The sequence below is a fragment of the Lynx rufus genome, unplaced genomic scaffold, assembly GCF_022079265.1.
Source record: "Lynx rufus isolate CCGP_SWC_20201006 ecotype Redwood Valley unplaced genomic scaffold, mLynRuf1.p SCAF_13, whole genome shotgun sequence".
NCBI classification, from domain to species: domain Eukaryota; kingdom Metazoa; phylum Chordata; class Mammalia; order Carnivora; family Felidae; genus Lynx; species Lynx rufus.
Window position 1 is genome coordinate 32,870,540 of NW_025814827.1, and position 26,534 is coordinate 32,897,073.

At 37.8% G+C, this 26,534-nt stretch overlaps 1 protein-coding gene across 16 annotated transcripts in view; it reads right to left on the minus strand.

Annotated features, from left to right (window-relative positions):
- The window catches only part of MGA (MAX dimerization protein MGA), a 103,191-nt gene that overhangs the window by 16,517 nt on the left and 60,140 nt on the right, over positions 1-26,534 (minus strand). For 3 of the 16 annotated variants that reach the window (XM_047075265.1, XM_047075266.1, XM_047075273.1), the window contains exons 10-17: positions 15,936-16,162; positions 14,664-14,837; positions 13,995-14,067; positions 11,527-12,041; positions 8,774-9,071; positions 6,874-7,500; positions 3,289-3,579; positions 1,589-3,102 (exon numbers count right to left, since the gene is read on the minus strand). In XM_047075265.1, the coding sequence (XP_046931221.1) occupies positions 1,589-3,102; positions 3,289-3,579; positions 6,874-7,500; positions 8,774-9,071; positions 11,527-12,041; positions 13,995-14,067; positions 14,664-14,837; positions 15,936-16,162 (3,719 nt within the window). Of the gene's footprint in view, positions 1-1,588; positions 3,103-3,288; positions 3,580-6,873; positions 7,501-8,773; positions 9,072-11,526; positions 12,042-13,994; positions 14,068-14,663; positions 14,838-15,935; positions 16,163-26,534 lie in introns of those variants that run through there. The other 13 variants (XM_047075269.1, XM_047075268.1, XM_047075267.1 and 10 more) reach the window with 13 other exon arrangements.

A 26,534-nucleotide genomic window follows, 5' to 3' on the forward strand; every position in this document is an offset into this window, starting at 1 on the left:
ACGTGCCACACAAGTGCAAAAATACAATGTAGAATTTCGATTTTAGAGATCATTTAATATAATGCCCTTACTCTGAAAAAGGTCACTGTACCTTGTATGTCAGATTCCCTATTAGGAAATCCAAGCAATGCCACCCTTGATTAAGACACAATAAAAGTTCTATTATAAGTCAGTTTTACTGATAGCAATAGTTTTCACTGGTTTTAAAGTTGGACTGTCTTTGGTCTGATGCTTACCCAGGCTGACTTACAATGGGAGAGTCTGCAAAAAGCAGAATTATAATTCTTAAACTCAATGAATTCAGATTCTTCAGCTACCTACAGGTACCTGTCCTCAAAAAAGATGAGGCTACAGATAGATAAGGCAAATGTATATACAATCATCTAATTGTAGAGCTAGATCCTCATTTTACAAATGAGACGACTGAAGTACAGAAAAAACCAACATAGGAACATTAGAATAGTTAAACATTTTAGAGTTTTAAAATAGGAGTCTTTTTGTTATATTTTATCTGCATTAAGGCAGTTAGGCATTAACAGAGAAAGACCAGATAATACAGAGGCTGAATCTCATGGAAGTGAGATTCTAAAACAACCAACTGCATGAAAATCACCACAGAGGGCCATATTATCTGCTCCTAAAGAGAGGGACACAGTTTAGATTTGAGGGCACCCTATAGGCAGCTGGCTATAATATCCTTATGTTTTACATCAAACCCCACTGTCAGGCATCAGCAAATCAAAGCTTGCCACCTCTTTTTGTAAATGAAAGTTTCACTGGAATACAGCCACACTGTTTCACTTAGTATTGTGTATGGCTGCTTTCATGCTATAACAGCAACTGAGCAATTCCAACAGCAAGCCATCCAGCCTGCAAAGTCTAAAATGTTAACAATCCAGCCCTTTACAGAAAAAGTTTGTCCAACTCCTGCCCTGTATCATACTGCTTCTCACTTAGGTAGGATTACAACCTTAAATAGGAAGCCTACAAAAATGGCTTCAGAAAAATTTTGTGAAATTATAAAGGTCATATTACAAAGGAAGATGATGCAAATTCAGAATATAAATTCTAGAAACTAATTTTAGGAGATAATTAAAAAAGTAACTGAAGGCAGGGTTATATTAAAATATTGCATGGTATTTTTCATTTTTCTCCAAAAAGAAAAACATCTCTCTAAATGCAGGTAGGTAAGTTCTAAGGTCACCCATTCAGTTTTTTATATGTCTACCGGATAGGCTATAGTCACTTCACATGGAAAATGTAAAAAAAAACTGAGAAGAAATGAGAGTAGTAGTTTTAGAATTTCTTTTTTTTAAAACCTAACTTGAAAGGGACTCTCAAGCATCTATCCCCCAAAGGAATAAGCCAGCCTTCCCATACTAGTAGACAAGTCTCAAAGAACAATATAAGCTCAATAAATGTTACCTGACTGACACAGCCTAAAAACTATAAAGTCATTTAATCATAATCTAAACCTAGGCATCCATTTCAATGTATCAGGTCTTAGTGATCTTCTGGGAAAGCTACTGTCTCTAATAAATCATTTAAATTCTTGAGGTTTCAGTCACAACAAAAATGGGCTCACCACCTTTTCTACATCATCAACCTCCTCACTCTGGTAGTCAGAAACAACATCCACAATCTCATCAATAGAATCATCGGTTTTCTCATTCTCCTCTTCCTCGTCCTCCTCTTCCAAATCCAAAACAGTCAAGTCGGCACTGCTTCGTCCACCATTCTTCTCTTGCTTTGGTTCTATCTGTTCTCCTGACAGCAGTAAGTGACCCTGAAAACGTCCTTCCCCTCTGCTCCCTTTTGTAGCTCTCCTTGGAACAATGGAGAAGGCTGTAGGACTAGAAATCCTACTCCAAGAATCACATTCAGTTTTTAAAACTCTGACATTTTCAGTAGTTCCACTTTTTCCAAGTAAATCAGAGATGCTTTGTTCTTGTTGAAACACATCTGAATTTTCCTGACAAGTCTTTATTTCTTTAATTAACTGCTCATCTGCCTCTTTCTTGCATTCTTGCTTAGTTCCAACACATTTCTGAGTCAAAGGGCCCTTCAGGTGTTTCCTCCACCTCTCCCTAATACTGTCCTTCTCCAGAGAGTCTCCACATCCCTTCTCCTTGGCCTCTGGCTGTGGAAAAGACTGCTGCTCCCCAACTTTGCTCCCTGATAATTCGAGCTTACTTTCTTCCTTAGAGATGACTGGAAATTCATTTGAGTTTTCCTCTGGATTTTCTAACCCTTTCTGATGTTCCACTTTCACATCACCAAGCTTTTTAAGCTGTACATTACTTGCACTTTGGACTGTCACATTGCTGGCTTTTTTGGAAATGGTCTTAACTTCTAGAACAGTCCGTTTTTCTTTGGAACTCTTATGATTTCGAATCCCAAGCTCTTCATCTCCATCTTTATAGTCTTCACCTATGTGTGACCCAGTGATATAGGAGTGCTCAGAAGGTTTAACAGTTATAGGACCTTCTTCTGTAAGGGATTCTTCATCCAAATTATCACCCCCATCTCCTAAAGAATCACTCAGGATTTCTACTGAGGCAGCAGCTCCTGAGTTTTGCTTTATTATATTAGCTTCAGAATCTATAGTTTCTCCTTCTGACTGCAGGGCCTTCTTAGTTTCCTGCTCTCTTTTTAAAAAGCTTGTTTCATCTTTCTGGTCTGCACTCTGGGACTCTTTCTTCATCTGAAGAGAAGCAACATGTTGAAGAATGGAACTGGGAACAGGCTTTTGTCCAGGGAGCTGTAACAAAGCAAAACTACCAGACTGGAGAGGAATAAGACTGGCTGTACCAACAGGCTGCCCTCCTGAGCTATAGGTTATTTTGGTTTCAGAGCCTGTTTTACTTGCAAAGCTCTGTGGTTCAGGAGGGGAAATCCTCAGGGTCAATGTACCAGACTGAGACACAAAACTAGGTCCAGAAGAAAGCAATGATGGTGCCTGAGTGATAACATTCACTGCTGGAGAAGACCCAACAGCCTGAATTACAGGATTCATAACAGAGAAAGCAGAGGACGAAGCAGAAGATGGTGGAGTCTCTGAAGGTTTGGAAGGAGTGGGTAACCGGATTCCCATCACGGAGCCTGGTAAAAGGGGAAGAAAAAAAAAAACACTTTTTTAAATTACCACTGCCCACATCAAGACTTACAAGTGCTTTTCTTTCCGGACAGGTTAACTCTGAGACTAAAAAATCTTAGTGTATTAACAAGTCATATGGCTAAATGATTCCACCAAAGAAAAATTCATTAGAAAGATCTCCAAATTTATACCTGGGTTCCGAAACATGACAGGCTGTAAGTTGGGTTGAGTATTAGAGCCTCGAAGTTGATGCAAAGGGAGGAGCTGAACAATCTGCCCATTAGGATGCCTGAATAGATTCATTCCACTTGGGCTCCTCACAGGTTGCAAGACCATCCGATGCCCCTGAAGTTGTGTGTTTGGGGCAGGTCTAAGAGTAGGAGAACCTTGCTGCACTGGAATCAGCAATAATCGAGGTCCAGTACGTTTCACTGTGTTAGGAGAGACCTGGGGAGTAGCCACTGGAATCTGAGGGGCATTTTCTGAAAAACAAGAAATGAAAACATCAGAATTTTCCTTTAATACATGTAGCAAAAAATTATTATGATATGGGATCTGACCACCCTACAAATAAATTCTAATATGAATTATATAGTTGGTGAAATCTTGTACCTCTATCATATATTAAATAATCTCATGGCTGAGAACAATTTATCTTAAAATCTAATTATCAACCAGACATTATAGGTCCTTATATTCAAAATGGTAAAAAAAAAAAAAAAAAAAAAGCAAGCAAGCATCAATTGTCATGAAGTGCATTTACAGAGATAATGTCTCTGGCCTAACGAAAAACACAGCAGGCCTCTAAATCTGGATTCCCATTAAAGTTAAACAGATCATTCAGATAAAATTCTCTTCTTTAACCTTAAAATTCAGGCTGTTAACACACTTACTGGACTTATGACTTCATTTCCTAGGTCATACTCAAGTAAGATAAAGTCAAGGACTAAAAGTCATGAGGTATAAAAAAAACTCCTTGGTTTTTAAAATTCACTGACAAATAACCAAAGTGTAAAGATATGTGTAAATTATTTTTCAAAAGGAAAAAAAAATACATACCCCCCCAAAATGGAATGAAATTAAGAGAGACATCAAAAAAGCAGGGATATAGAGCCTGGTTAGGAAGAGGCAAAGGAATAGTTTTAAAACAAACAGAAAAGGCAAAAATTTAATGCAGAAGATGTGAACTTAAAAAATGTTCAAACCATTGATAGTATCGAAAGATGCACTTTAATGTTTAGAAGAGATTATTTAGAAATACTTAAGACATGGAAAAAAAATAGTAGGGATAATCTACAGACAGATTTTTGGCTATGGGGATAAAAAGGTAGGAATAACAGTAATAGTAAGCATAAATAAAACCAATTTTACATCACCAATGAAATTAGTTTAACTTATTTAACATTAATAAATATTTTCCTCAGTTCATCACTAATGAGAAAAATCAACAAACCAAACAAATCACCTTAACATGTGATATTCTATCAGATAGGCGCTCTGCCCACAAAACATATCAAACTTCTAAAAGAAAGTTACGCTCCAAACATTTACAGGACAAATTATACAGAAGATCCAGAACTACTCGTGAAAATGAAATAAAACGCAAAGACCAAACTGTTCATGGCGGGAAAAGTGTGCAATTTAAACAAAAAACATCTATCTCATGTGAAGTAAGAAGAATGTTAAAGCATTCTTAATTTCCTGACCATTTCTATTCAAGGTACATTTTAGAAAGTGATTCAAATCCAAAGTACTCCAGCCCAGAGACTGAAGGCAGCCTTTAAAATACACACACTAAATATGTGATTGTTTATTCAAATGCAGGTGAGGGTGAGAAGGGAAAAGAGAAAAAGAAGGGAAGTTAAATGAAAAAGTCACAGATGTCTAAGTGTCTGAGTTGGGATCCTTTTTATGAGCCCAGAACAAAATTACACACACTTAGAAGTAGCAGTTATCTGAGTCCACTCCATTTAAAAAAAGAGCAGATAAGAAAATTTGTTAAAATTAATTATTTCCTCAACTGGTAGTAGAGAAGGTATTTTTAGGTGGTATATGAATATAGAATAACACCATATCACATTGTGAGAAAGTAATTTTTCAATTTTAATCTGATAACATACAGAAGCAAACACCAGTCTTTGATATCACATCAGCATTTTCTAGCTTTCTTCACTAACAGAGAGAGAGAGTGCAAGCCACATGTTAACAAATGGTAGCTAGCTAGAATGTAATTCTTTTTATTATTATTGTTTCCAGGGTATTTATAGAGTTAACCCTATGTTACCACAAGTAATGTTAGTTTCCAATTACAGAAAAATTGCTTTTAAAAATACATTTAAGTAAACAAAGGAGTTAATTTAAATAAAAATAGTAATAGTACAAATGAAAATCAGAGCAAAATACATGAATGTATATTCTGAGTGACTGAAATCTGAGAATGAACTACAAAAAGCTAAACTATAGTTTCATGACAGAATTAAAAAGAAAGATCAGAACCCATACTGTTTAGAAAATATAAAATGACAAGATATAAACCTTGAGATTCAGCAGGAAATTAAAACAACTCAATCAACAACAATCTCACTTCCGAAATTACCTATTAAGCTAACCAGCTTTTATATGTTTACATGTGGGGAGAAGGCAGAAGACAAAAAATTTAATACTGTGATTCAATTAAACTTTGAAAAGACCTCCTTTCTATAAACTAATTCCAAAGTCACTTCATTTCTGAACTATCAACAGAAATTTGGACCATGTCAATAAAGGCAGTATTTAATAAGAAAAATATCAATAACCAAGACAGATTTACTGCTGGCTATTTATTTCCCCTTAAATCTTATAAAGTCTCTCACTCTTTTACAGAGTAATTCTCTTTGAGTCCACTAAGAGAATCATTTATTTTAGCTGGTTGAATTAGGATTCAATTAGGAAATAATAATTACGAAAGTGTAGGATAGTCCTATTTCAAATTCACTTAACCTAAGCCAACGTAAGAAAAATTTTAACTGAAAAGTTGATAAACATCTAGATTCCTAAACAAATATGCCTTATTTCAATCTCAATCGGTTCATATATAATAATAAGTAGTAGAATAATATCAGTAGTATATGAGAGTTGGGATGATTCACAAATGACTTTTACTAAGCAAAAGGACCTAGAATTTTAATCTTAATCAAGGAGAAAAAGCCCTTAGCTTGGCTGAAGCATGGGAGAAGCTCTCTGATCTCGCTTTTTTAATTACAAAGAAGCACCACCCCCCGAAAAAGGAACACCTACATTAGGGTTACTCAAAAGATGTGCACTCCTAGCTCTCAACACACAGCAGTGCACCTCCTCCTGTGCCCAACCTGATGGCTGCTCTACTGGCTCAGAGCTCAACTTCCACATACATTATTTCAGTATCCTTCAGCCAACATTTCCATTACAATATTTTTTAGTATTTTTATTCTCCTGGGAAAATCTCCAACCCCAGTAAACCACATGTCAAGGCTGTTCAATTTATCTCCAAAATAAAGTTGGGGTGCCTGGGTGGCTCAGTCAGTTAAGAGTCAGACTCTGGATTTCAGCTCAGGTCATGATCTCACTGTTTGTGACATGGAGTCCCATGTCAGGCTCTGTGTAGACAGCATGGAGGATGCCTGGGATTCTCTCTCCCTGCCCCTCCCCAGCTCTTATCTCCCCCACCTCAAAATAAATAAACAAACATTAAAAAAAAAAACCCATAAAGTTAAATACAAAGCTGTATGGTAAACCAGCTAGTAACATCTAGGCCTTACCTGGTCTCTGGCTCACTGGTGGACTCCCATCAATTCCCGAGAGTATAATGGGAACAGAGCCCAGAGATGAAGTTGGTGTGGTCACCATGGAGGAAGATGCAGCTGTGGTCACCACGACTATGGAGGTGGAGGCAGTGGAAGCAACAGGAAGAGTTATAGTTGGAGGAGATGCTACCAAAGACTTAGGAAAAGCAACTGAAGCCACAGGGGTAGTTATCCCAGTCGTTTTGATAAGGTTCACAGTGGCTGTAGACTGGGTAGGTGTTACAGGGGTGCTGGCATTAGTTTCAGAAACCTCAACAACCCCTGCAGTGGTGGCACCAGAAGAATAAGTAGTTTCTTTAGTTCCCACGTCAGAAATAGCAGTCATAGGTGTCACAGCAGTAACATTCTCTAAAAATACTTGAGGGGTGGTAGTAGTGACAGCAGCAGTCACAGGGCTGCACACCTGAACTGGCTCAGAAGAAACCACAGGTGTGACGACCATTACTGGAGAAGGTCTGATACTGAACTTCTGTGGCCCTGTTAGGGGTTGGGGTGTGCTAACTCCAGGTATCTTCTGCTGCAGGGCTCCAACTTTACTCATCACAAACTGTGTGAACACACCACCAGGAGAGGGTCGAGCCGCTGCAAATAAAAATTTGCAGGTCAAAAATCTTCAGTTCTCATACTTTATCCTCTTAGTGATTGTGTTTATCAACATTTATTGTGCACCACTGGGTCAATTTCTTACAGGTACTACCTATCTGCAATATACGTGCCAATTTCCACCCACAAAAATCAAACACTTCCCTCAACCCAAACCAAATCTTTATAATACTAAGAAAGGGATTAAAATTGTGTGTTCCTAAAATTCTTTTGGCTATGCAATAAAGCTGAACTGCCAGGACACTAAAAAGATAATGTACAGCTCACAACTTCACCATCTAAAACAGTGAAGAAAGTTAAGATTTTTTGCCCCAACTCTAATTTTAAAACAGGTTTCCACCACTTCCTCCTGTCCTAGCACCTCCACCTCTTTATTATTGCTATCCTCTTTTTAGACAGTTACAGTTTACACATTTCTAAAATGTATAAAGACAGTTTCAAAAGAGGGCAAGATAGGACTGAAAATCACCAGTAAAAGCTATTTTTTTTAAAAGGTAAAATGGGTTCTTTTTAAGGCATACAATGCTTGTCCTCCATCTTCACACAACTCCAGCATTCAGCCAGAGATTTCAATTTCCCGTCAGAGGAATAAGAATACAGAACGGAAGCTTTTACTTAATAATCCTAAATAGAATTGAAACAACAAAAAGAAGAATTCAGTAAACTGACTATATATACTCTAAATACTGAAAACACAAATGCTTTCAAGAAGGTAATTTATTAACAGATTCTAGCACTGAAATGTTAAACAAAAGAGGTTTTCATTCATTGAACAGGGATGAATACATTAAAGCAACACTTCCAAGCTTCTGTTTTACAAGAACCTTTTATTCTAAGCCTATACCACTAACTCAACCCACTTTGATTTGCTAGCCCCCTGGTTTCGTAAGTTCAAGGAACATACATATGATTGGTTACAAAAGTACCAGTGCCCATAAAAGAAACACTGAGTTAAGTAGTTAAGAATATGTTTTGCTTTTTTAAAAACAAAATTAAAAATCTAAGTCTTTTCTATATTTATACAACCAGTCTAAAACTTGGGAAATAATTTTAACCACAATTCAATTTATCTAGTATCATAGGTCATCAGGGAAGTTACCAAAAAGAAAAAAAATTCAGGCAAGACAGACATCAAGAATAAGAATAATGCCAAATTCTACATTTCTCTCATTTTCACAAACTCCATACCTGTATCCACTGGTCAAGCACCAAGTCACAAGCCTTTCTAAAACATACATACAGTCCAACTTACCAATTGGTCTTTTTGCCGGAACAAATGCCTTCAGATTCTTCCCAGGGCGATTTGTTGTAGCGCCGGAGGAGGATGCCGTTTTGCAATTGGATGTTGAAGGCAACAGGGTACGTGGTTTCCTGGATGCAGCCACCTTGGCATTGGATGCTACCTTGGAGATGACAGTACTGAGGGTTGAGAGGTCCAGGACTGAGGGTCGCAACCTGCCTGTGATATAAGCAGCTAGCCTATTGGCTGGATGCAATGCCCCCATCTGTCCCAATAGCAACTTAGCCTGCGGGTAACTCTTACCATTAACCTGAAACAAGTGGCAAAGAGAAATTCTGTAAAGATAAAATTCTCTTGCTAACTTATCTCCCTTGACAGGGGTTTCATTTTTACAAGGTTTTAAAAGTCTATTATTCAGATGTAAAAGGAAAAAGAAATGGACTTTTTCCACTTGTCATATAATCTGAGTTATTAGAAGGTGAAAAAAAAAAAGCTGCCATCTGATATTCTGAACTAATCTCATCTTCATTTTGGGTAGTTTGGAAACAGAATCTTAAAAACTCATCATATCTGCTCTTACATATGCGAGAGATACAATTAAATCTAATGAATCATCCAACTGTTTTACTTAATAAGCAATTCTGGCTAAACTATTAACAATCAGCAAAAATTAAGTAACTGTGTTTCACAGAATCTCTCTGAAAAAACCAGGGAGGCATAATGAAGCCCTCTCGCAAGGGTCCTTTCAAGCATCCTTCATATTTGCAAAATAAACAGTGACTCTACTTTTAAGTTATAAGACAACCATCGTTATAATACCTAAGCCACAAGGTCCCCTCAGTTTTCAAACTCAACTTTGAAGATATTGTCATCTCTTGAACAAAACTTGAGCTCAAGATACATGCTAGGAGAAACTCACTTGTAACTTTAAAAACAATCACTGAACCATCAGAAGAAAGTCATCAATAACTGAAACAAAGATTTTTCATTTCCATGGAGCGACTGGGTGGCTCAGTCAGTTAAGCATCTGACTTCAGCTCAGGTCATGATCTCACAGTTCATGAGTTCGAGCCCCGTGTTGGGCTCTGTGCTGACAGCTCAGAGCCTGGAGCCTGCTTTGGATTCTGTGTCTCGCTTGCTCTCTCTCTCTCTCTCTCTCTCTCTCTGTCTTTTTCTCTCTTCAAAATATAAACAAACATTTAAAAAATTAAAAGAAAAAAAGATTTTTCTCTACTGCCTGAGTTGATACTGCCCATCTGGGGCAGCAAGATTGTTTTAAAAAATAAAGAACATAAACTTCCCAAGTTTCTTACCCATGTTCTCAAAGTCCTAGACTAGAGAAGACATCCTCTTCTGTCCTTCCTTCCCATCATTTAAAAGGGAGAGAGGGTGAAGTGTGGTGGAGAAACTCCTAGTCTCTAAATTAATAGGAAATCAGCACAGCGAATAGCTAAAACAAGCCACTCTCTCCTCAAAGACACAAAATAGTTTCTTCACTATGTACATGAAACTGTGATTATTCCCATACAGATTAGGAACACCTCTGCCTTGAGTCTGATAGAAAGAAGGTGATCTTTCCAGACGAAAGGAAACTTTACTATCATTTTTCAGGGTTTCTAGAGGTCTAGGGCAGATACCCCTATTTGCTCCTTTGGGACTTGCTCTGAAGACTATTCAACAGCTTTCCCAAAGTCTCCATTACAGTGACCTGACTGCTTATGAAAGTTCACATTTTATGATGGCTGTCTGAGTCCTAGACAGGAGAGGAGAACACAAATTTCTATACCTTTATTTCAGTGGGTCAAGTCTCACTAGAAATGAGCTCAGGGAAGTCTCTGTTCTCAAAATTATCAATGAATAAATAAACGAAGAAGAAAACACTGTTCTTATTATTAGGAGTTTAAGAAAGACCAACAGAAGCAGTTATGTAGCACCATCAAGAATAAACTGCAATAAAAGGTTTTTAATTAAGTCTATCAGTCATATTATTAACGAAATAGTCCTTAGCCCAAGGAAGTGGTCAAGCTAGTAAAGTCAAGTAACCTTATCAGCAAGAATGTCATATACATTTGCTACTCTGATATAAAAGTGCATTTAATGTTACTGAGCAAGGAGAAAACCTTTTTACTATAATTACATTTTAATTCAAAACCTCTCTTTGCAAAGATTTTCTAGATGCCAGTGTACTTTTACTAACATAACCTGCCTGAATTACTAAACAGCAAGGACCTATTTATACTACACAGTGATTAGCAAAAATCCTATGGACCAAATAAAGGGAAAAAAAGTAAACTGTGGCTCAATTTTTTTTTTAATTTTATACATTTGAGTGACACTCTACAAAATTAAAATCTTCTCCAAGTTTCTGAACATATACTGCTACTAAATACCAATTTCACCTTGTTTTGTTTTGAAAGCTATGTGTTAATAATAACAAAAAACTAGACTGAACCCCTTACTATCCTTGCTTAGTTGTCAAAGTATCACTAGATCCCAAGGAATAAAGTTGTAAGAGTAGGAACTTTCTAAGACTAGACCTAAAATCACAAGCTAAAACAGGGCTCTACATTTCTATTTGTAAATGTGCCAAAAATTCACTCTAGGTATGCATCTAAACTAGGCCTATTACAAAAAGAGAAGATTTTGTCACCCAGTTCCCAGGAAATGTAAAGATAAATGATTTAAAGCCCACTAAGGGCTCTGAAAAATCAAGATGTTACCTAAGTAAAAAAATGTGCTACATCCAGATTAAAGATAATTCTCACCTGGATAAGCCCAGATGTGCTTGAACTGGGTTTACGCTTATAGGCCACAAGCTTCCCTGCAGGAGAGAGCCCTGCATAAAAAGGCAGACCTTTGCCTCCATGTAATCTCTCCCTTACTGAATCCAGGGCATCTGTCTGCACAGGAGAGATATCATCCATTTTCCCAGGGGATAATGGACCATCAGGAGTCTCTGATCCAGATTTCTCAGCCACATCATCTTGGTCTTGACATGATGGCATAGAGATTTTCACACGAGAAGAATAAACAGGAGGGTTCTTCTCACCCCGGCTCTTTCGCTGAGAAGCCAACTCAATGATGAAGCTGCCCACCTTAAGTGATTGTGGCATGTTGCTATTGATGTGCTGGGATAAGATGCTCAAAATCTTGTTCCGATCCTCCTCCCAGTTGCAGTCTGAGATGATTTCTATCAGTTTAGTGGGACCACCTGGTGACCTCTGATGCACATAGGAGGTAGAGGACTCTCCTTCATTGCAGGAAGACTTCCAGCTTCTTTCTGATAAAGAATTGAAAGATACTTCTGCATCACAGAATTTTGTACTGAACTTCGAAAAATTCTTATTTTCCCTGAGTTCTCAGAAAAGTGCCAAAGGCACAGAAATTGAACAAGTTGCCCAGTGTCTGAATCCCACGTACTTTCAGTGGTAATTTAACACTCACAAATTTGGGACTTTTCCAAGAAGAAGAAGTATTTTAGAGAATTAGACTATGATAAGATACTCTGCTGTCTGGGGTCTCCAACAATTTTTTTTTTCAACGTTTATTTATTTTTGGGACAGAGAGAGACAGAGCATGAACGGGGGAGGGGCAGAGAGAGAGGGAGACACAGAATCGGAAACAGGCTCCAGGCTCTGAGCCATCAGCCCAGAGCCCGACGCGGGGCTCAAACTCCCGGACCGCGAGATCGTGACCTGGCTGAAGTCGGACGCTTAACCGACTGCGCCACCCAGGCGCCCCACCAACAATTTTTTTTTAAGATTACTTTGAGAGAGAGAGCGAGCGAGAAAGAGTGAGTGCACGCATGCCCAAGCGGGCAAGGGGCAGACAGAGAGAGGGAGAGAGAATCCCAAGCAGGTTCCGCACCACCAGTGCAGAGCCCTATGCAGGGCTTGAACCCACAAACTGTGAGACCATGACCTGAGCTGAAGTCAGACACTTAACCAAGTGAGCCACCCAGGGACCCCTGCGGTCTCCAAAAAACAAAAGGGAGTCCCACCTTGAGGCTGTTCTGAAAGCTGTGACTTTTTTTTTTTTAAGTTTATGTCTTTATTTTGAGAGAAACGGAGCATAAGCAGGGAAAGGGGCAGAGAGAGAGAGGGAGAATCCCAAGCAGGCTCTGCAATGACAAACACAGAGTTCAAACTCACTGCGCAGACCCTGACACAGGGTTCAACTCCTAAAACTGTGAGATCATGACCTGAGACAAAACCAAGAGTCAGAAGCTTAACCAACCGAGCCTCCCAGGTGCTCAAAATGCCATGACTATTATGTAAGAAAGTGTTATCTTGCAAACAAAGCATGACCCATAACCAAGGTTAAGAATATTTATAGTTTACTGTTCTGCTATCCATATAGCAAAGCAAAGATACTTGCAAGATGTTTTATAACATGTGATGGGTAGAGTCAACCCTAAAGAACAGCATAAGAGAGAATATTGTAGTTTAAAAAAAAAAAAAACAAGTGTGGTCTACCTATAGTTTCTACTGCAAATACTTCTGAATTACTTCTGTGCCTCTTAGATATGACTGCACCATTTCTACATTGTATGCAGATCATTCAGGTACTTATATTCATAGCAACATGTTAACTGGATGTCTGTTTTACTAGACATCTAGATTTCTACAGCAGAGCCTCCCAACCAATGTGCTCATTACAAGTATGTCAGGATATAGATCCCCTCAGACTTCAAGGTGGTTGTGTTCTCAAGCAGGTTCTCTCCACCCCAGCAGTCTTTTCCACATATCTCAATGTGGCATAAAAACATTATCGTTTTGTATATCAAGCCATTTAAAAAAAATCGTTGGGAAGTACTGCTGCTAGTGTCTGAAGTGTTAAGAAGCAAAACTAAAAACAAGTAGGTAATGCCATAGCCACTACCTCCCATTACAGTAATTCTAGCCTTTGGTAGATAAATCAGTAATATTCCCTCCTTTCTCCCACTGTAGCAGCTACTGAGAGCCTGAGGGAAATTTTCAATAATGATGCCAATGTTGCTGAGGCTTGGAAAGAGGTTTAAAAAACCTCATCTTAAATGTCTCTTGCAACAACCCACCATATCAACATGAATAAATTTTCTTAGGAGTGATAAACAGACCAAACAATAGGAAAACACTTAACTATTTTTAACAGAAAAAAGGGGGTAGGTAAAAATATTCTGGATTGGTACTTCTGGTATATGTCCCCCCCCACCCACAATTACTCTAAAATGAGACTTAATTTTCATACAGACCTTGCGATTTATCAGAATCATCCTCTAGGTCACAGGTGATTGGTTTCAAGGGCTGCTGTTCAGAATCAGGCTCCTAAAGAAAGGAATAACACAAATACTTCAACACATAATTTTACCAATAGAGACAAGAACATAAACATTAAATCCCTCAAAGAAGCCTGAAACAGCGAAAGATTTTAAGTGGCAACAGCTTCACATCTATATATACAGCAGCATTACTATCAATATTATACAACCCTCAACAAAAACAAGTATTGCTCTCTAATGTCCTGTGACAGTGACTGAGTCATCAAATTTACACCACACTTTATAGTGTATTGCAGTAAAGAAGGAAAACTATTTAATGTTTAATGGAACAAGTTTCAGTTATTTAGAAAATTCACTAATGCAGAAAGATATAAATCCAGGTAATTACAGATAAATAATTTAATAAAAAACAAATGTTTGAACTTTTAAAAATTACTTCATCAGAAAGACTAGTACTTTAAATAACTTTAAGGGACTATTCTCTAGAACAGATACACAGAGAAACAAATTGATAAGCACATCATGTAAGACTTCTCTGCCCTCCAAGAATTACTCTAAATTATTCTGATAGCAAGGTAAATTCTAATATCAGCAACAGGGTAACGGAACTTAAAAAGACAAATTATGCAGTAAGTAATTCACCTTTACACTACAGTTCTCGGGACTAGACTGACATGAGCCCTGTTGCTGCGATGGGGATGGTGATGGTGACGGTTGTCTCTGTTCCTCTTTTTTCCGTTCGTATACTCGAACACGAGCACAAGTCATCATACTTTCAAAGTACAAGTAGACTGGATCCTTGTCCTCTTCCCGAATCTGTAAATTCCATACAACAAAACATTCCATATGTTGGAGGAAAAAAATATGCTAGACTCCAAAAGGAAAAGGATGTTTTAAACTTTCTGTTACAACATTTGAAATTTTTAAATGCAAATTTTAAGAAGTACAGTTATTATGGGCTTTATCTTGGAAAGTCAGAAAGGATTTGATTCTTTATCAAGAAATGTGACATTCCATTAGAGTAGCACTTCTCCAATTATCTGCAATGAAGGATTATTTCTTAATTACCAGTCCAACACAGACTGATCCTTTTGTAAAATAAGTTTCTAGAAAAACAAAAGACACGCAAAATACAAGCCCAAGTTGTTTAGTATTAGATTTAATACACATAAAATTACTCTATCAAGTTGCTGTTAAGTTTCTAAATATTTACTCTCATTTTCTAGACGTATTTCATCACACTCATAACAAATAGTTTTGGATCAGCACTGAGACCAGCACAGAGACCACACTGAATAGCATTGTACTAAAGCATCTTTCGTCAATTTAATGGACTGGGAAGACTGAAATGGATTTAATAATCACAAATGCTTAAGCTCTTAACAGAACCATCAGCTCTTTGACCTATCAATCTTCATAGTCCTATGCCAACAATTATTTTAAATCTTGAACTTTACTGTTACCTGTATATTAAAAAAATAGCCTTAAAAAGATGAGTTATTTCTTAAAACTTTTCTTAATGCTTTCCCACTAACAATATGTAGTATTTCTGAATTAATTATTCTACACTATTGGAATAAGAAGTTTCTTCAGAAGGCTTTTTTTCTCCCTCTCCCTTAAAAATTTGCTGGTCATGTTTAAAAACAAAACAAAATAAACAAAAAACCCACAACTTTTTATGATCTTCTTGAAGACAGATTTGGCTATCCTTAAGAATTACTACCATTCACTCTACTTTTATGACATCTTTGTGCCAGCAATTAGGCTGATTAAATCAGAAAGACCGATGGCTCACAGACATATTACTTGAAAGCAAAATGATTCACAGAATATAAACCAAAAATATGGTTGAAATCCATTACCTTTACAAACAATTTTTGTAGCTTGCAATAAAAGATGAAACTCTGGGCTTACCACAGGATTGGGTTTGGGAGTATATGCCCGTGCAGGTTTAATTCCAGTGAGCAGTTTGCCCTTCACAGTAGTAGGTAAAACTTCTGGCTGAGGCAACAACAACGGCTTCATCGGCTCAATGACAGAAGGCGTTGGGATATAAACTGGCTCTGGATCTACTTCACCTTCTACTTTCACCCATAACGGGTAATGTCGAACGGGCTGTTCAGGCTCTGTTTCACATATAGCTTAACAAAAAGAAGAATGAGATTTCAGGTGCCTTTGGCAACAGAAGTTCACAGGCACCGCCAAAACAAAATGTGCTACCTCACAGAAAGCAGTAACTCATGAAAACAACCTAACAGATGCCCCCTAAAAAAATCTTTAGTTGCCATCATACACCTTAATTTATCCATCTATTAACCAAATATTTGTTGAATACCTATTTTAAGTCAGATACTGTTTTAGGCACTAGAGTGAACATAGGTAGCTATGAGGAAAACAAAGTTCTTGCCCTCACAGAGTGTGAAATCCAGTAGGAGAAAACAAATTTAACATTTAATATCAAGTAACGGTAAGCACCACACCAAAAAATATAGCAGGGTAAGGAATGAAGAGTTAACAGATGCTATTAGATTTAGCATGATCAGAAAAGGCCTTCTGTTATCCTGGAAAAATCATTCTATACTACACTCTTTAATTTTATAAATAAAACAAATATTTATTGAACCTTACTCCACACCTATTCTAAACACTTAATTATGTTTTAGCTCACTTAATTGTCACAATAGCCCCAGAGACATTACTATTCCCATTTTGCCAAAGCTGAGGTTCAGGAGTCCAACAACAAGAGGCAGAACCAGGATCAAACCCAGTCAATCTGGCTCCAGAGACACAGCTTGTTACTGTGCCCTCTGGTAACAACATGTATTCAAAAGACAGCCTGATCTCAGCAAAGAAGCAAAAATAGATCAATGGAAAAGCAATGGAACCAGAGATGAAATCATACTGTCAAGAAGGTCTACACAAAGTAAAACATGTATCATTACTTAATCAAATTAAATGGAGGATCTAGGTTAAGAGGCAACCAGCTTTTATTCTCTAAGCAAACTTCCCATTCCCAAAGATAGCAGTAGAGAAACCAAAATTGTATTTTGCATTTTAATGGTCGGTCCTCAGAGAGAATGTAGCTGGTTCCAAACCTAAAATCCAAAATCTTTGCCTGCAGTAACATAAAACGTGACTGAGTCGCATTCACATTTAATTCAAATACTTAGCTCAGGGCGGCTGGGTGCCTTAGTCGGTTCAACAGTTAAACGTCCGACTTTGGCTCAGGTTATGATCTCATGTTTTAGGAGTTCAAGCCCCATATCAGGCTGAGTGCTGACAGCTCAGAGCCTGGAGCATGCTTCAGATTTTGTCTTCCTCTCTCTCTGCCCCTCTCCCCCTCAAAAATAAACATTAAAAAAAAATTTAAATCAAGTATTTAGCTCAATTTATCTTTCATAATAAAGCAGAAATCGAAATTGCAACCTGATTTCATAAAGTATATTTGTTGTGAATATTAAGACTCCCCTAAAAAACAACTATCTAAAGGGTTCCTAAGGCTAACATCATTCAGAGCATAACCACAAAATGTTGAGTATGTAGAGAGATTAAAACAGAATAAAATCTTCAGAGCTAGAAAGTGATTGACCCAATTATTTAGCTAGTTATAGCTGTTTCTGTGTAGGTAGATAAGGTTAGGGATCCCGGAGGAAAAAAGAACAGACATGGCTTTCTTAACATAAGTCATTTTAGGGCCCCACCCATTTTTGTGATCTATGCCATATCAGCATTACTTGTCCATGCACACTTCTTGCAGAATTTCCTAGGGGTTGGAATTACAAAGAAACGCAAAAACCTCATAGTTAAGGATTTTAAGGGAACAAAGTGAATGCAAAAGCTGGTCTCTACCAGACCAGGAAACAGCTGAACTGTATCAATGGTAAAATTCTCAGTGCTGTTTCAAAAGTAAACATTGACCTATAGCACATTCTTGAGTTGTTTTTGCAGGATTTAAACCCCTTTGAGCACTCTGAAAGCGGACTAACTGGAGCAGAGAATTGATGATGCCAACCCTTGCTGACCCTCATGGCTTCAATCAACTAGGACCTGGATTCTGTCCATGAAGGATGACTTTTACCCCAATTCTATATACAGAACTCTCCTTTGTCAAGCCCCATCCACAAATATGCATGTGCCCTTAGCTTAAAACTTACCCAATTTTGTTGTTTGAGTGGACACTACTTTAGGAAACATACTCTTGCTGTTCTCCTTACCTGTTACAAGTAAAACCTTTTCTTTCCCTGTTCTTTGGCCTGGTTGTGTCTTTTGGGTGGACAACCAACAAGAGGCAAACCCAGTTTCAGGTAACATCTATTATCCAACTATTATAACCTCATTCATTTATCACATAATTCACAAAGGCTTCTAACACCCAAGTATTCATGTATTTCAATGTCTACTATGTATCAGACTTTGCAGGTACGATAATGAACAACAATGACAAAAATCCTGGGCTTCATGGAGCTTACATTTAAGTTGGGGGAAGACAGCGAGACAGGCAATAAATAAGATTAATAAGGAAAACATGCTGGGTTGTGGTAAGTGCTTATGGGGGGGGGGGAAGCAGACAGGAAATAAGTGGTAATGTATAGTGATTATTATTGTAGGACTATGTATTTTGAGGGAGGAGTGTTGCACTTTTCAAAAGGGTAACCAGGGATGCCTTCACAATGGAAATGGGTATTTACAAAGGCTATACCACTAATTTGATAACAACTTTATTGTTTAGTGTTGCTAATTATTTCATACACATATTAATTCTATTATAAAAATAAAAGTGCCTTCAGGGCAAACACTATAGACTTTGACAGCTTTCAATCTCTTTAAGGATTTTTAAAGCCTCTGTAAGTAAGGATTATACTAAGGTTCCATTTCAACTTTTTCTTTTGAAAATGGCTACAAAATAGGTAGCACAGTAGTTCAGAAGAAACTTCTTAAAATATTTTAAGATATCTTAATTCCTCATAGAAATCGAAGACAACTCTAAAATCTGAAGTGCAGACAAAGGGGAAAATGGTGTGCTTATTGTAAACAAGAGAATTCATAAAAGGAGCTGATTGGGAAGGGTAAAGTTCAGTTCTGTTCAGGACACGAAAGACTGAAGTGCGAGCAACATCATCAAATAGGGCACACAATAAAAATCAGAAATGCTGGGGTACCTGGTTGGCTCAGTCCCAAGAGCATATGAGTTTGATCTCTGGGTAGTGAGTCTGTGCCTCACATTGGGTGTAGAGATTCCTTACATGAATAAATAAAAACTTTAAAAAATCAGAACTGTCAATGGCAGAGACTACATCTGACGTCATGAAAATGGACAGACTCCCCACAAAGAACAAATCAATTCCTCATACTTCATCAGCCCACTGTCCACTTGCTTCCTTTACACAGCTTGGAATCCAAGATAACAGTACTTCTCCGCTCCCCTTCACAATATACTAGTGATCCTCCTACCCTTCACCTGAAACTCAGGAGAAAAGGAGCTACCAAAGGCAGAATTAAGGGGAGAACCAGAATGGCATATATCCAGAGCCAAGAACAGAAACCTGTTATCAAGAAAAGTGGTATCGTATCCCCTAATTTCTATTCAAATACCTCCTAATGTTACCTCACCAAGGTCTCCTAGCATTATCACTGTCTTCCAGGTTCTCAATAAGCCTTTCTTCATGACACTTAAAACATTATGGCACAATTGTTACTGTGGCACTTAAAATTACAGTAAATACACATCTATATATTTACCACATACCTGTTTTGTCAAACTGACAGTAACTTCTTAGACATGGGACTTCATTTGAATTGTATCTTACCTCCTGTCACTCTTAGCAGGGACCATAGCAGTTGCGCCACAAATGAACAGTTTTAGATACAGAAGTCCTAGAAAACTGCTATGCTAGTAATCAGCATACTATATTCCTCTCCCTCCATTTTTGTATGTGTTTTAAACCTTTTTATTGTGAAATGTAATACCCAATTAAGTGCAAAAACAAAGTATATACAACTTAAAACATATTAACAAATATATACCTGTGTTAACACTATACAGGTCAAGAAATGAAATACTGCCAACAACCCCAGGAGCTCTTGCATGACCTTTCTCAGTCACAATTCCTTTCCATAAGAGAATCACTTACATGATAGCCTCCTCTCCACTTTCCTTTTTCAAGCCAAATAACACACCCCTAAATATCACAGCTTAATTTTGCCCGATTTTGAAAGTTATATAAATGTGACCACAGAGATGTATTACTCTGCCTACACTTCCTCTTCGCCCAACATATTATTTGTAAAATGCAACCATGTTGTTCCAGCTACCTATGTAATTATTTTTACTGTCATGTACTACTCTGATTATTCATACTATTATCCATTCTAATGTTATTAAAATATCTGGGGTTGTTTTCATGTTTTAGCTTCTATGAATCATGGTACCACAAACAATCCTAAAAAAAGTACTTCTGATGATTACTTCGCAAACAATTAAATCTAGGGCATGTGAATCATCAACTTTAGAAAATATTGCCAAACTATTTTCCCAAGTGGTTATACCAATTAACATTTCCATCATAAAATTTTAATTTTAACTATTCTGGCAGGCATGCCATGGAATCTTGCTGTGGATTTGCTTTGTATTTCTCTGACCAAGAATGAGATGTTCAACATCCTTTTTTATGAAGTACCTCTAAAACTCTTGACTATTTAAAAAAAAAAAGTTTTTTTTTAATGTCTATTTTTGAGAGAGACATTAGGAGCAGAAAGAGAGCGACACACAGAATCCAAAGCAGGCTCCAGGCTCTGAGCTGTTAGCACAGAGCCCAATGCAGGGCTCGAACTCACGAGCTGAGAGATTATGACCTGAGCCGAAGTTGGACGCTCAACCAACTGAGCCACCCAGGCACCCCTTGACTATTTTTTATGGGACTGTTTAACTCTCATTAATATACAGACATCTCTACATTTTCTGGACATAGGTCCTTAGTCAGATATTGCAAATATCTGTTCTCTCACTGTACCATACATTTTCACTTGATTAACGTCCTAAAGACATGAATTTCTCATTTTTAACTAATAAAATGTATTAATCTTTAATGATTATTTTCTTCTATTATACTGAAATCTTTCCCTAATGTGAGATCATACATATATTCTTGTATATTACAAGAGTTGGATTATTTAGCTTTTCACAATTAGGTCTATAATCTCACAGACATTATTTTTATGTATAATGAGTAAATAAATGAAGTTTTGGCTTTTTCCCATGTGGATATTCAATGAGGCTACTACAGTTTTAAAAGATCATCCTTTCCATATTCCTCTGCCATTTCCTCCAAATTAAGTGTCCATATATATATCTGAATCCACTGTATCCTCTCCATTCTGTTCTACTGACCTATTTACTTTATACTCAAGCCAGCATCACCCTGTACTACATGTGGTCATTTTATTAGTTTTGATATCCAATACAGCAAACTTTGCCACCTTGTCATTGTTCAAGATTATCCTGGCTTTACCCTGGCTATCTCTAGGTCCTTTGCATTTCCATATAAATTTTAGAACTGGCTTTTCAAGTTTCACATAAAAAACTGTCAAGATTTTGATTAGATTGTAATGCAATTACAAATAAAAATGAGAAGTGACATCTTTATAATATTGTTTCACTTGCTACCCACCCCTGAAAATCAAGAATGGATGTTAAGGGGTGCCTGGGTGGCTCAGTTGGTTAAGCGTCCAACTTTGGCTCATGTCATGATCTCACGTTTCCTGAGTTCGAGACCCGCTTCGGGCTCTGTGCTAACACCTCAGAGCCTGGAGCCTGCTTCAGATTCTGTCTCTGTCTCTCTCTCTCTGCCCCTCCTCCACTCACAATCTCGCTCACTCTCTCTCAAAAATAAACATTAAAAAAAATAAAATAAAGAATGGATGTTGAGAGGATTCTGGGAAGATGAAAGAACAGGTAGCACCAGGAAATCTGCCCATTTATAAACAACTGCACAGGCAAAATCTGCCTAATGTAACTATTCTGGAATCCTAGAGTCTATTGGAGGCTTGCAACTTCCGAGGCAAGACTTGGGACAGTAAATGGTCCTTAACTGTGGTCAATTTCAGTTCTTAGCAGAGCAGCAACTGCCCATTCCCCATCTTCATTATCTCTTCATTCATGTCCAGTCACTTAGCAGGCAGCGGCACGTGTGTTCCTGAAGTAGCCTGCACAAAGCTCGAGGGAGCCAGAGTGGGCAAAGAGAGTCCTATCCTCCATCAGGGGTCTATGCTCTGACCACTGATTGCTTCTGATCAGAGGTGCAAAGAGATAGGTAGGCAGCCACTATTGTTGCACCTGCCCGCAATACTGCAAGCCCTTCCTCTTCTGTCTTAAGTGACTTCCAAGGAACCAGCACCCTTCGCCCCCATCAATTTTCACTTTTTCCCCTTTGAAGAGCCAGATATTAAAGACAAGGACATTCAAAATCAACTGCAAATACAAGAAAAATTAGATAGTGACTATGCATGCCAACAAAAAGGCTCAGAGAAGATCTGAAAACACAAGTTTACATATACTTCAAGATGATCATTAGCACAGACTACCTACAACAATCAAAACAAAACAAAAGCAGTAACAAAATAAACAAACCCTGGGAAAGGAGGAGAATCTGATTCCAGAGTTACCACATTATTAGATTCAAATGTCCAGTGTTCCAATCACAAAAAGACAAATATTGAATGATTACACTTAGATTAAGTACTAAAAGTAGCCAAATATCATAAAGACAAAAAGTAAAATGGTGTTTGCCAGGGGTTGGGGGAAGAGGGAAATGGGGAATTATTCTTTTTTTTTTTTAATGGCTTTACAAGTGTCCACTTTTTTTTTTTTTCAACGTTTATTTATTTTTGGGACAGAGAGAGACAGAGCATGAACGGGGGAGGGGCAGAGAGAGAGGGAGACACAGAATTCAAAGCAGGCTCCAGGCTCTGAGCCATCAGCCCAGAGCCCGACGCGGGGCTCGAACTCACGGACCGCGAGATCGTGACCTGGCTGAAGTCGGACGCTTAACCGACTGCGCCACCCAGGCACCCCAGGAATTATTCTTTTAAAGCGTTCAGTTTCAGCTTCAAAACATAAGGAAAGTTACAGTGATAATGCTTGTTACACAACAGTGTGAGTATATGTAGTACCACTGAACTGTGCATTTAAAACTGGTTAAGATGGTAAAGTTTATGTTGAGTGCATTCTATCACCATAAAAATAAATAAAAACAGAGGTGTGCCTGGGTGGCTCAGTCAGTTGAGTGTCCAACTCTTGATCACGGCTCAAGTCATGATCTCACGGTTTGTGAGATGGGAGCCCCATGGCAGGCTCTGCACAGACAGTATGGAGCCTGCTTGGGATTCTCTCTCTCTTCCACACTCTATCTGCCTGTCCCCTGATTGCATGTGTGCACGCTCTCTCAAAATAAATAAACTTTAATTTTTTTTTTCCAACGTTTATTTATTTTTGGGACAGAGAGAGACAGAGCATGAACGGGGGAGGGGCAGAGAGAGAGGGAGACACAGAATCGGAAACAGGCTCCAGGCTCTGAGCCATCAGCCTAGAGCCCGACGCGGGGCTCGAACTCACGGACCGCGAGATCGTGACCTGGCTGAAGTCGGACACTTAACCGACTGCACCACCCAGGCGGCCCAAAATAAATAAACTTTAAAAAATATATATATTTTTTTAATGGATGTTGAACTTTCATCAGCTTTACAGCATTTCCTGATATAAAATTTCTTTCATGTTGTTAATGTGTTTTGAAATAATCTACATCATTTTAAATAACACGGTACCCATTCGTAAAGGTATATAAAACTTTAACATAGATTGTACAATAAATTCCATTTTTCAGTATTCAACAGACTTCAATACTCCTATATAAGTAAACCTATTTTTTTTACAGTTTTATTGATAAATTTAGTACCACATATACAACATGATGAACTGTGACATACATATACTCCTGTGAAACCATCACTGCAATGAAGATAGTGAAGGCAACCATCACACCTCCAAGAATTCCTTGTAACTGTAATTGGGTAACTTCTTTGTAATCCCTCCATCTTTCCCTCTGAGTCCAACATCCATCCTAACCATTGTCCAGGCAACCACTAATCTATGTATTAGTTTCTATTTCTTTTTTACACAGATGTAATAAAAATGTTAACTTTAGGGGGTGAGATTGAAGCCAAGTGCTTATCATTCAGTGTAATTAGTCTAAGATTGATCTTGTTCCTGAGTGTGTATCAATAGTTTTTCATCTTATTGCTGAGTAAGATTCCATTGTTTCTATCTATACCAATGTCTTTATCCATTAACCTGTTGATGAACACCTAGGTTGTTTTCAATGTTCTTGCTATTACAGATAAAGCAGTTATGAATACCTATGTACAAGACTTCATGTGACATACACTTTCACTTCTGTTAAGTAAATACATACAAATGAAATGACTCCATTGTTTGACATATTTTTAACATTCTAAGAAACTAGCAAACTGTTTTCCAAAGTGACTGTACCATTTTACATTCCCACCAGTTATGCACAAGAGTTCCAAAGGCTTATATTTTCATCAACATTTGGGATGGTCACTCTTTGTAACATTAGCCAGTTAGTGGTATATGGTAGGATCTCCTTGTAGGTTTTTTTTCTGGCTGGGTACAATAGGCTTTAATATATATAACACAGTATATAACATGGTAGGGATTCCCTAAGCCCCTCCTCTTCTTCGGGGGATCAGAGGTGGAAATTGTACAGGTATCGGGAGATTCTCAGCATCTTGAGGGATGAGCTGGGGCAAGGATTCCCCACCTCTCTTTTCTAGATCTTGCTGGAGCTATTGGTCCAGGAGGCTCTTACTCCTTAGAAGCCATGCAGACCATAACGTCTACCACTCAGTTACCGTAGCCAAATTTATTCTCGTAACAGGAAATGAGTCTGGCAAAGCGGTCAATCATGGCAATGTTACCCGTAGCATCAAAGGTGGAAGAGTGGGTGTGAGGGTTAAAGTTGCAGAAAACAATCTGGCCCTCAGTATAGCCCAGGTTGCCCTTGAAAGGAGGCCCTCTGATACCTGTTTACACTGACTTTTCCCAACCTGTCTTGGGGACACAGCTGTCACTACACCAGAGGATGTAGCTATCTGTTGATCAGGGAGGAGGGCTACCTTATGGTTTTAATCAGCATTTTCCTAATGATGACTGATGACAACCATCTTTTCACGTGCTTGATCTAGTGTCTATATATCTGCTGTTAAGTGTTTCAATTTTCTATTTTTTAAATTCTGCTGACTGCCTTCTTACTGAGTTTTTTAAGTATTCTGAATGAGTTTTAAGAATTCTTTATTATAGGGGCGCCTGGGTGGCGCAGTCGGTTGAGCGTCCGACTTCAGCCAGGTCACGATCTCATGGTCCGTGAGTTCGAGCCCCGCGTCGGGCTCTGAGCTGATGGCTCAGAGCCTAGAGCCTGTTTCCGATTCTGTGTCTCCCTCTCTCTCTGCCCCTCCCCCGTTCATGCTCTGTCTCTCTCTGTCCCAAAAATAAATAAACGTTGAAAAAAAAAAAAAAAGAATTCTTTATTATAAATACATGTCCTATGTTGGCTGCATGTTTTTTATAGTATTTCTCTTAGTTTATGGCTTCTCTTTTATTGAACAGACCTTCTGAAGAGCAAGTTTTTTCAATTTCATTACACTTTTTGACATTTACAATTGTGGTTTTGATGTCCTATTCTAAACATCTTTATGAGCCACAGGTCACAAAGGATTTTTTCCCTTTATTTTCTTTTAGACATCGTATAGCTTAAAGCACTTATATTTAATTTAAGACATTAACTTTTAGATCTTGAGCTAATTTTTATCTATAATGTAAAGTTATGATTGAGGTTCTCTTTTTATTTTTGGAGGCAGGGAAGGGCTGTTTCTAGCTATCCAATTAATTGCTCCAGATCCACCTGTTGGGAAGATCCTTATTTCCTCATTAAAAGGACTCGGAATTGTGTCAAAAACTCATTGGTCTTGTATTTTTGTGTAACAACTTTTGAATTCTCTCTTCTGTTCCACTGATCCTTATGTCTTTTTTTACCCAAATTACTTTTCAGCTTTACAGTAAGTCTTAAAATCAGATAGTCTAAGTCTACCAACTATGTCTGCCTTTATCAAAATTGTTTATCAAATGACTATTCTAAATACTTTACTTTTCCATATAAATTTTATAAACAAGTTGCAAATTTCTAACAAGAAAAGCCTGCTGGGATTTTGACTGGAATAGCATCAAATTTAAATATTAATTTGTGGAAAAGTCTATCTTACCAAAAGAGTTTTCGGATGTATAACAACAGTCTACCCCTCCATTTATTTAGGTCTTTTAAAAGTCCTCTCAACAAGGTTTTCCAGTTTTTAGTAAAAAAGTCTTAGGCAACTTTTGTCAGCTTCATATTTAAATGTTTGAGTTGTTTGGATGCTATTCTAAATGGTACTTTTTATTTCAAT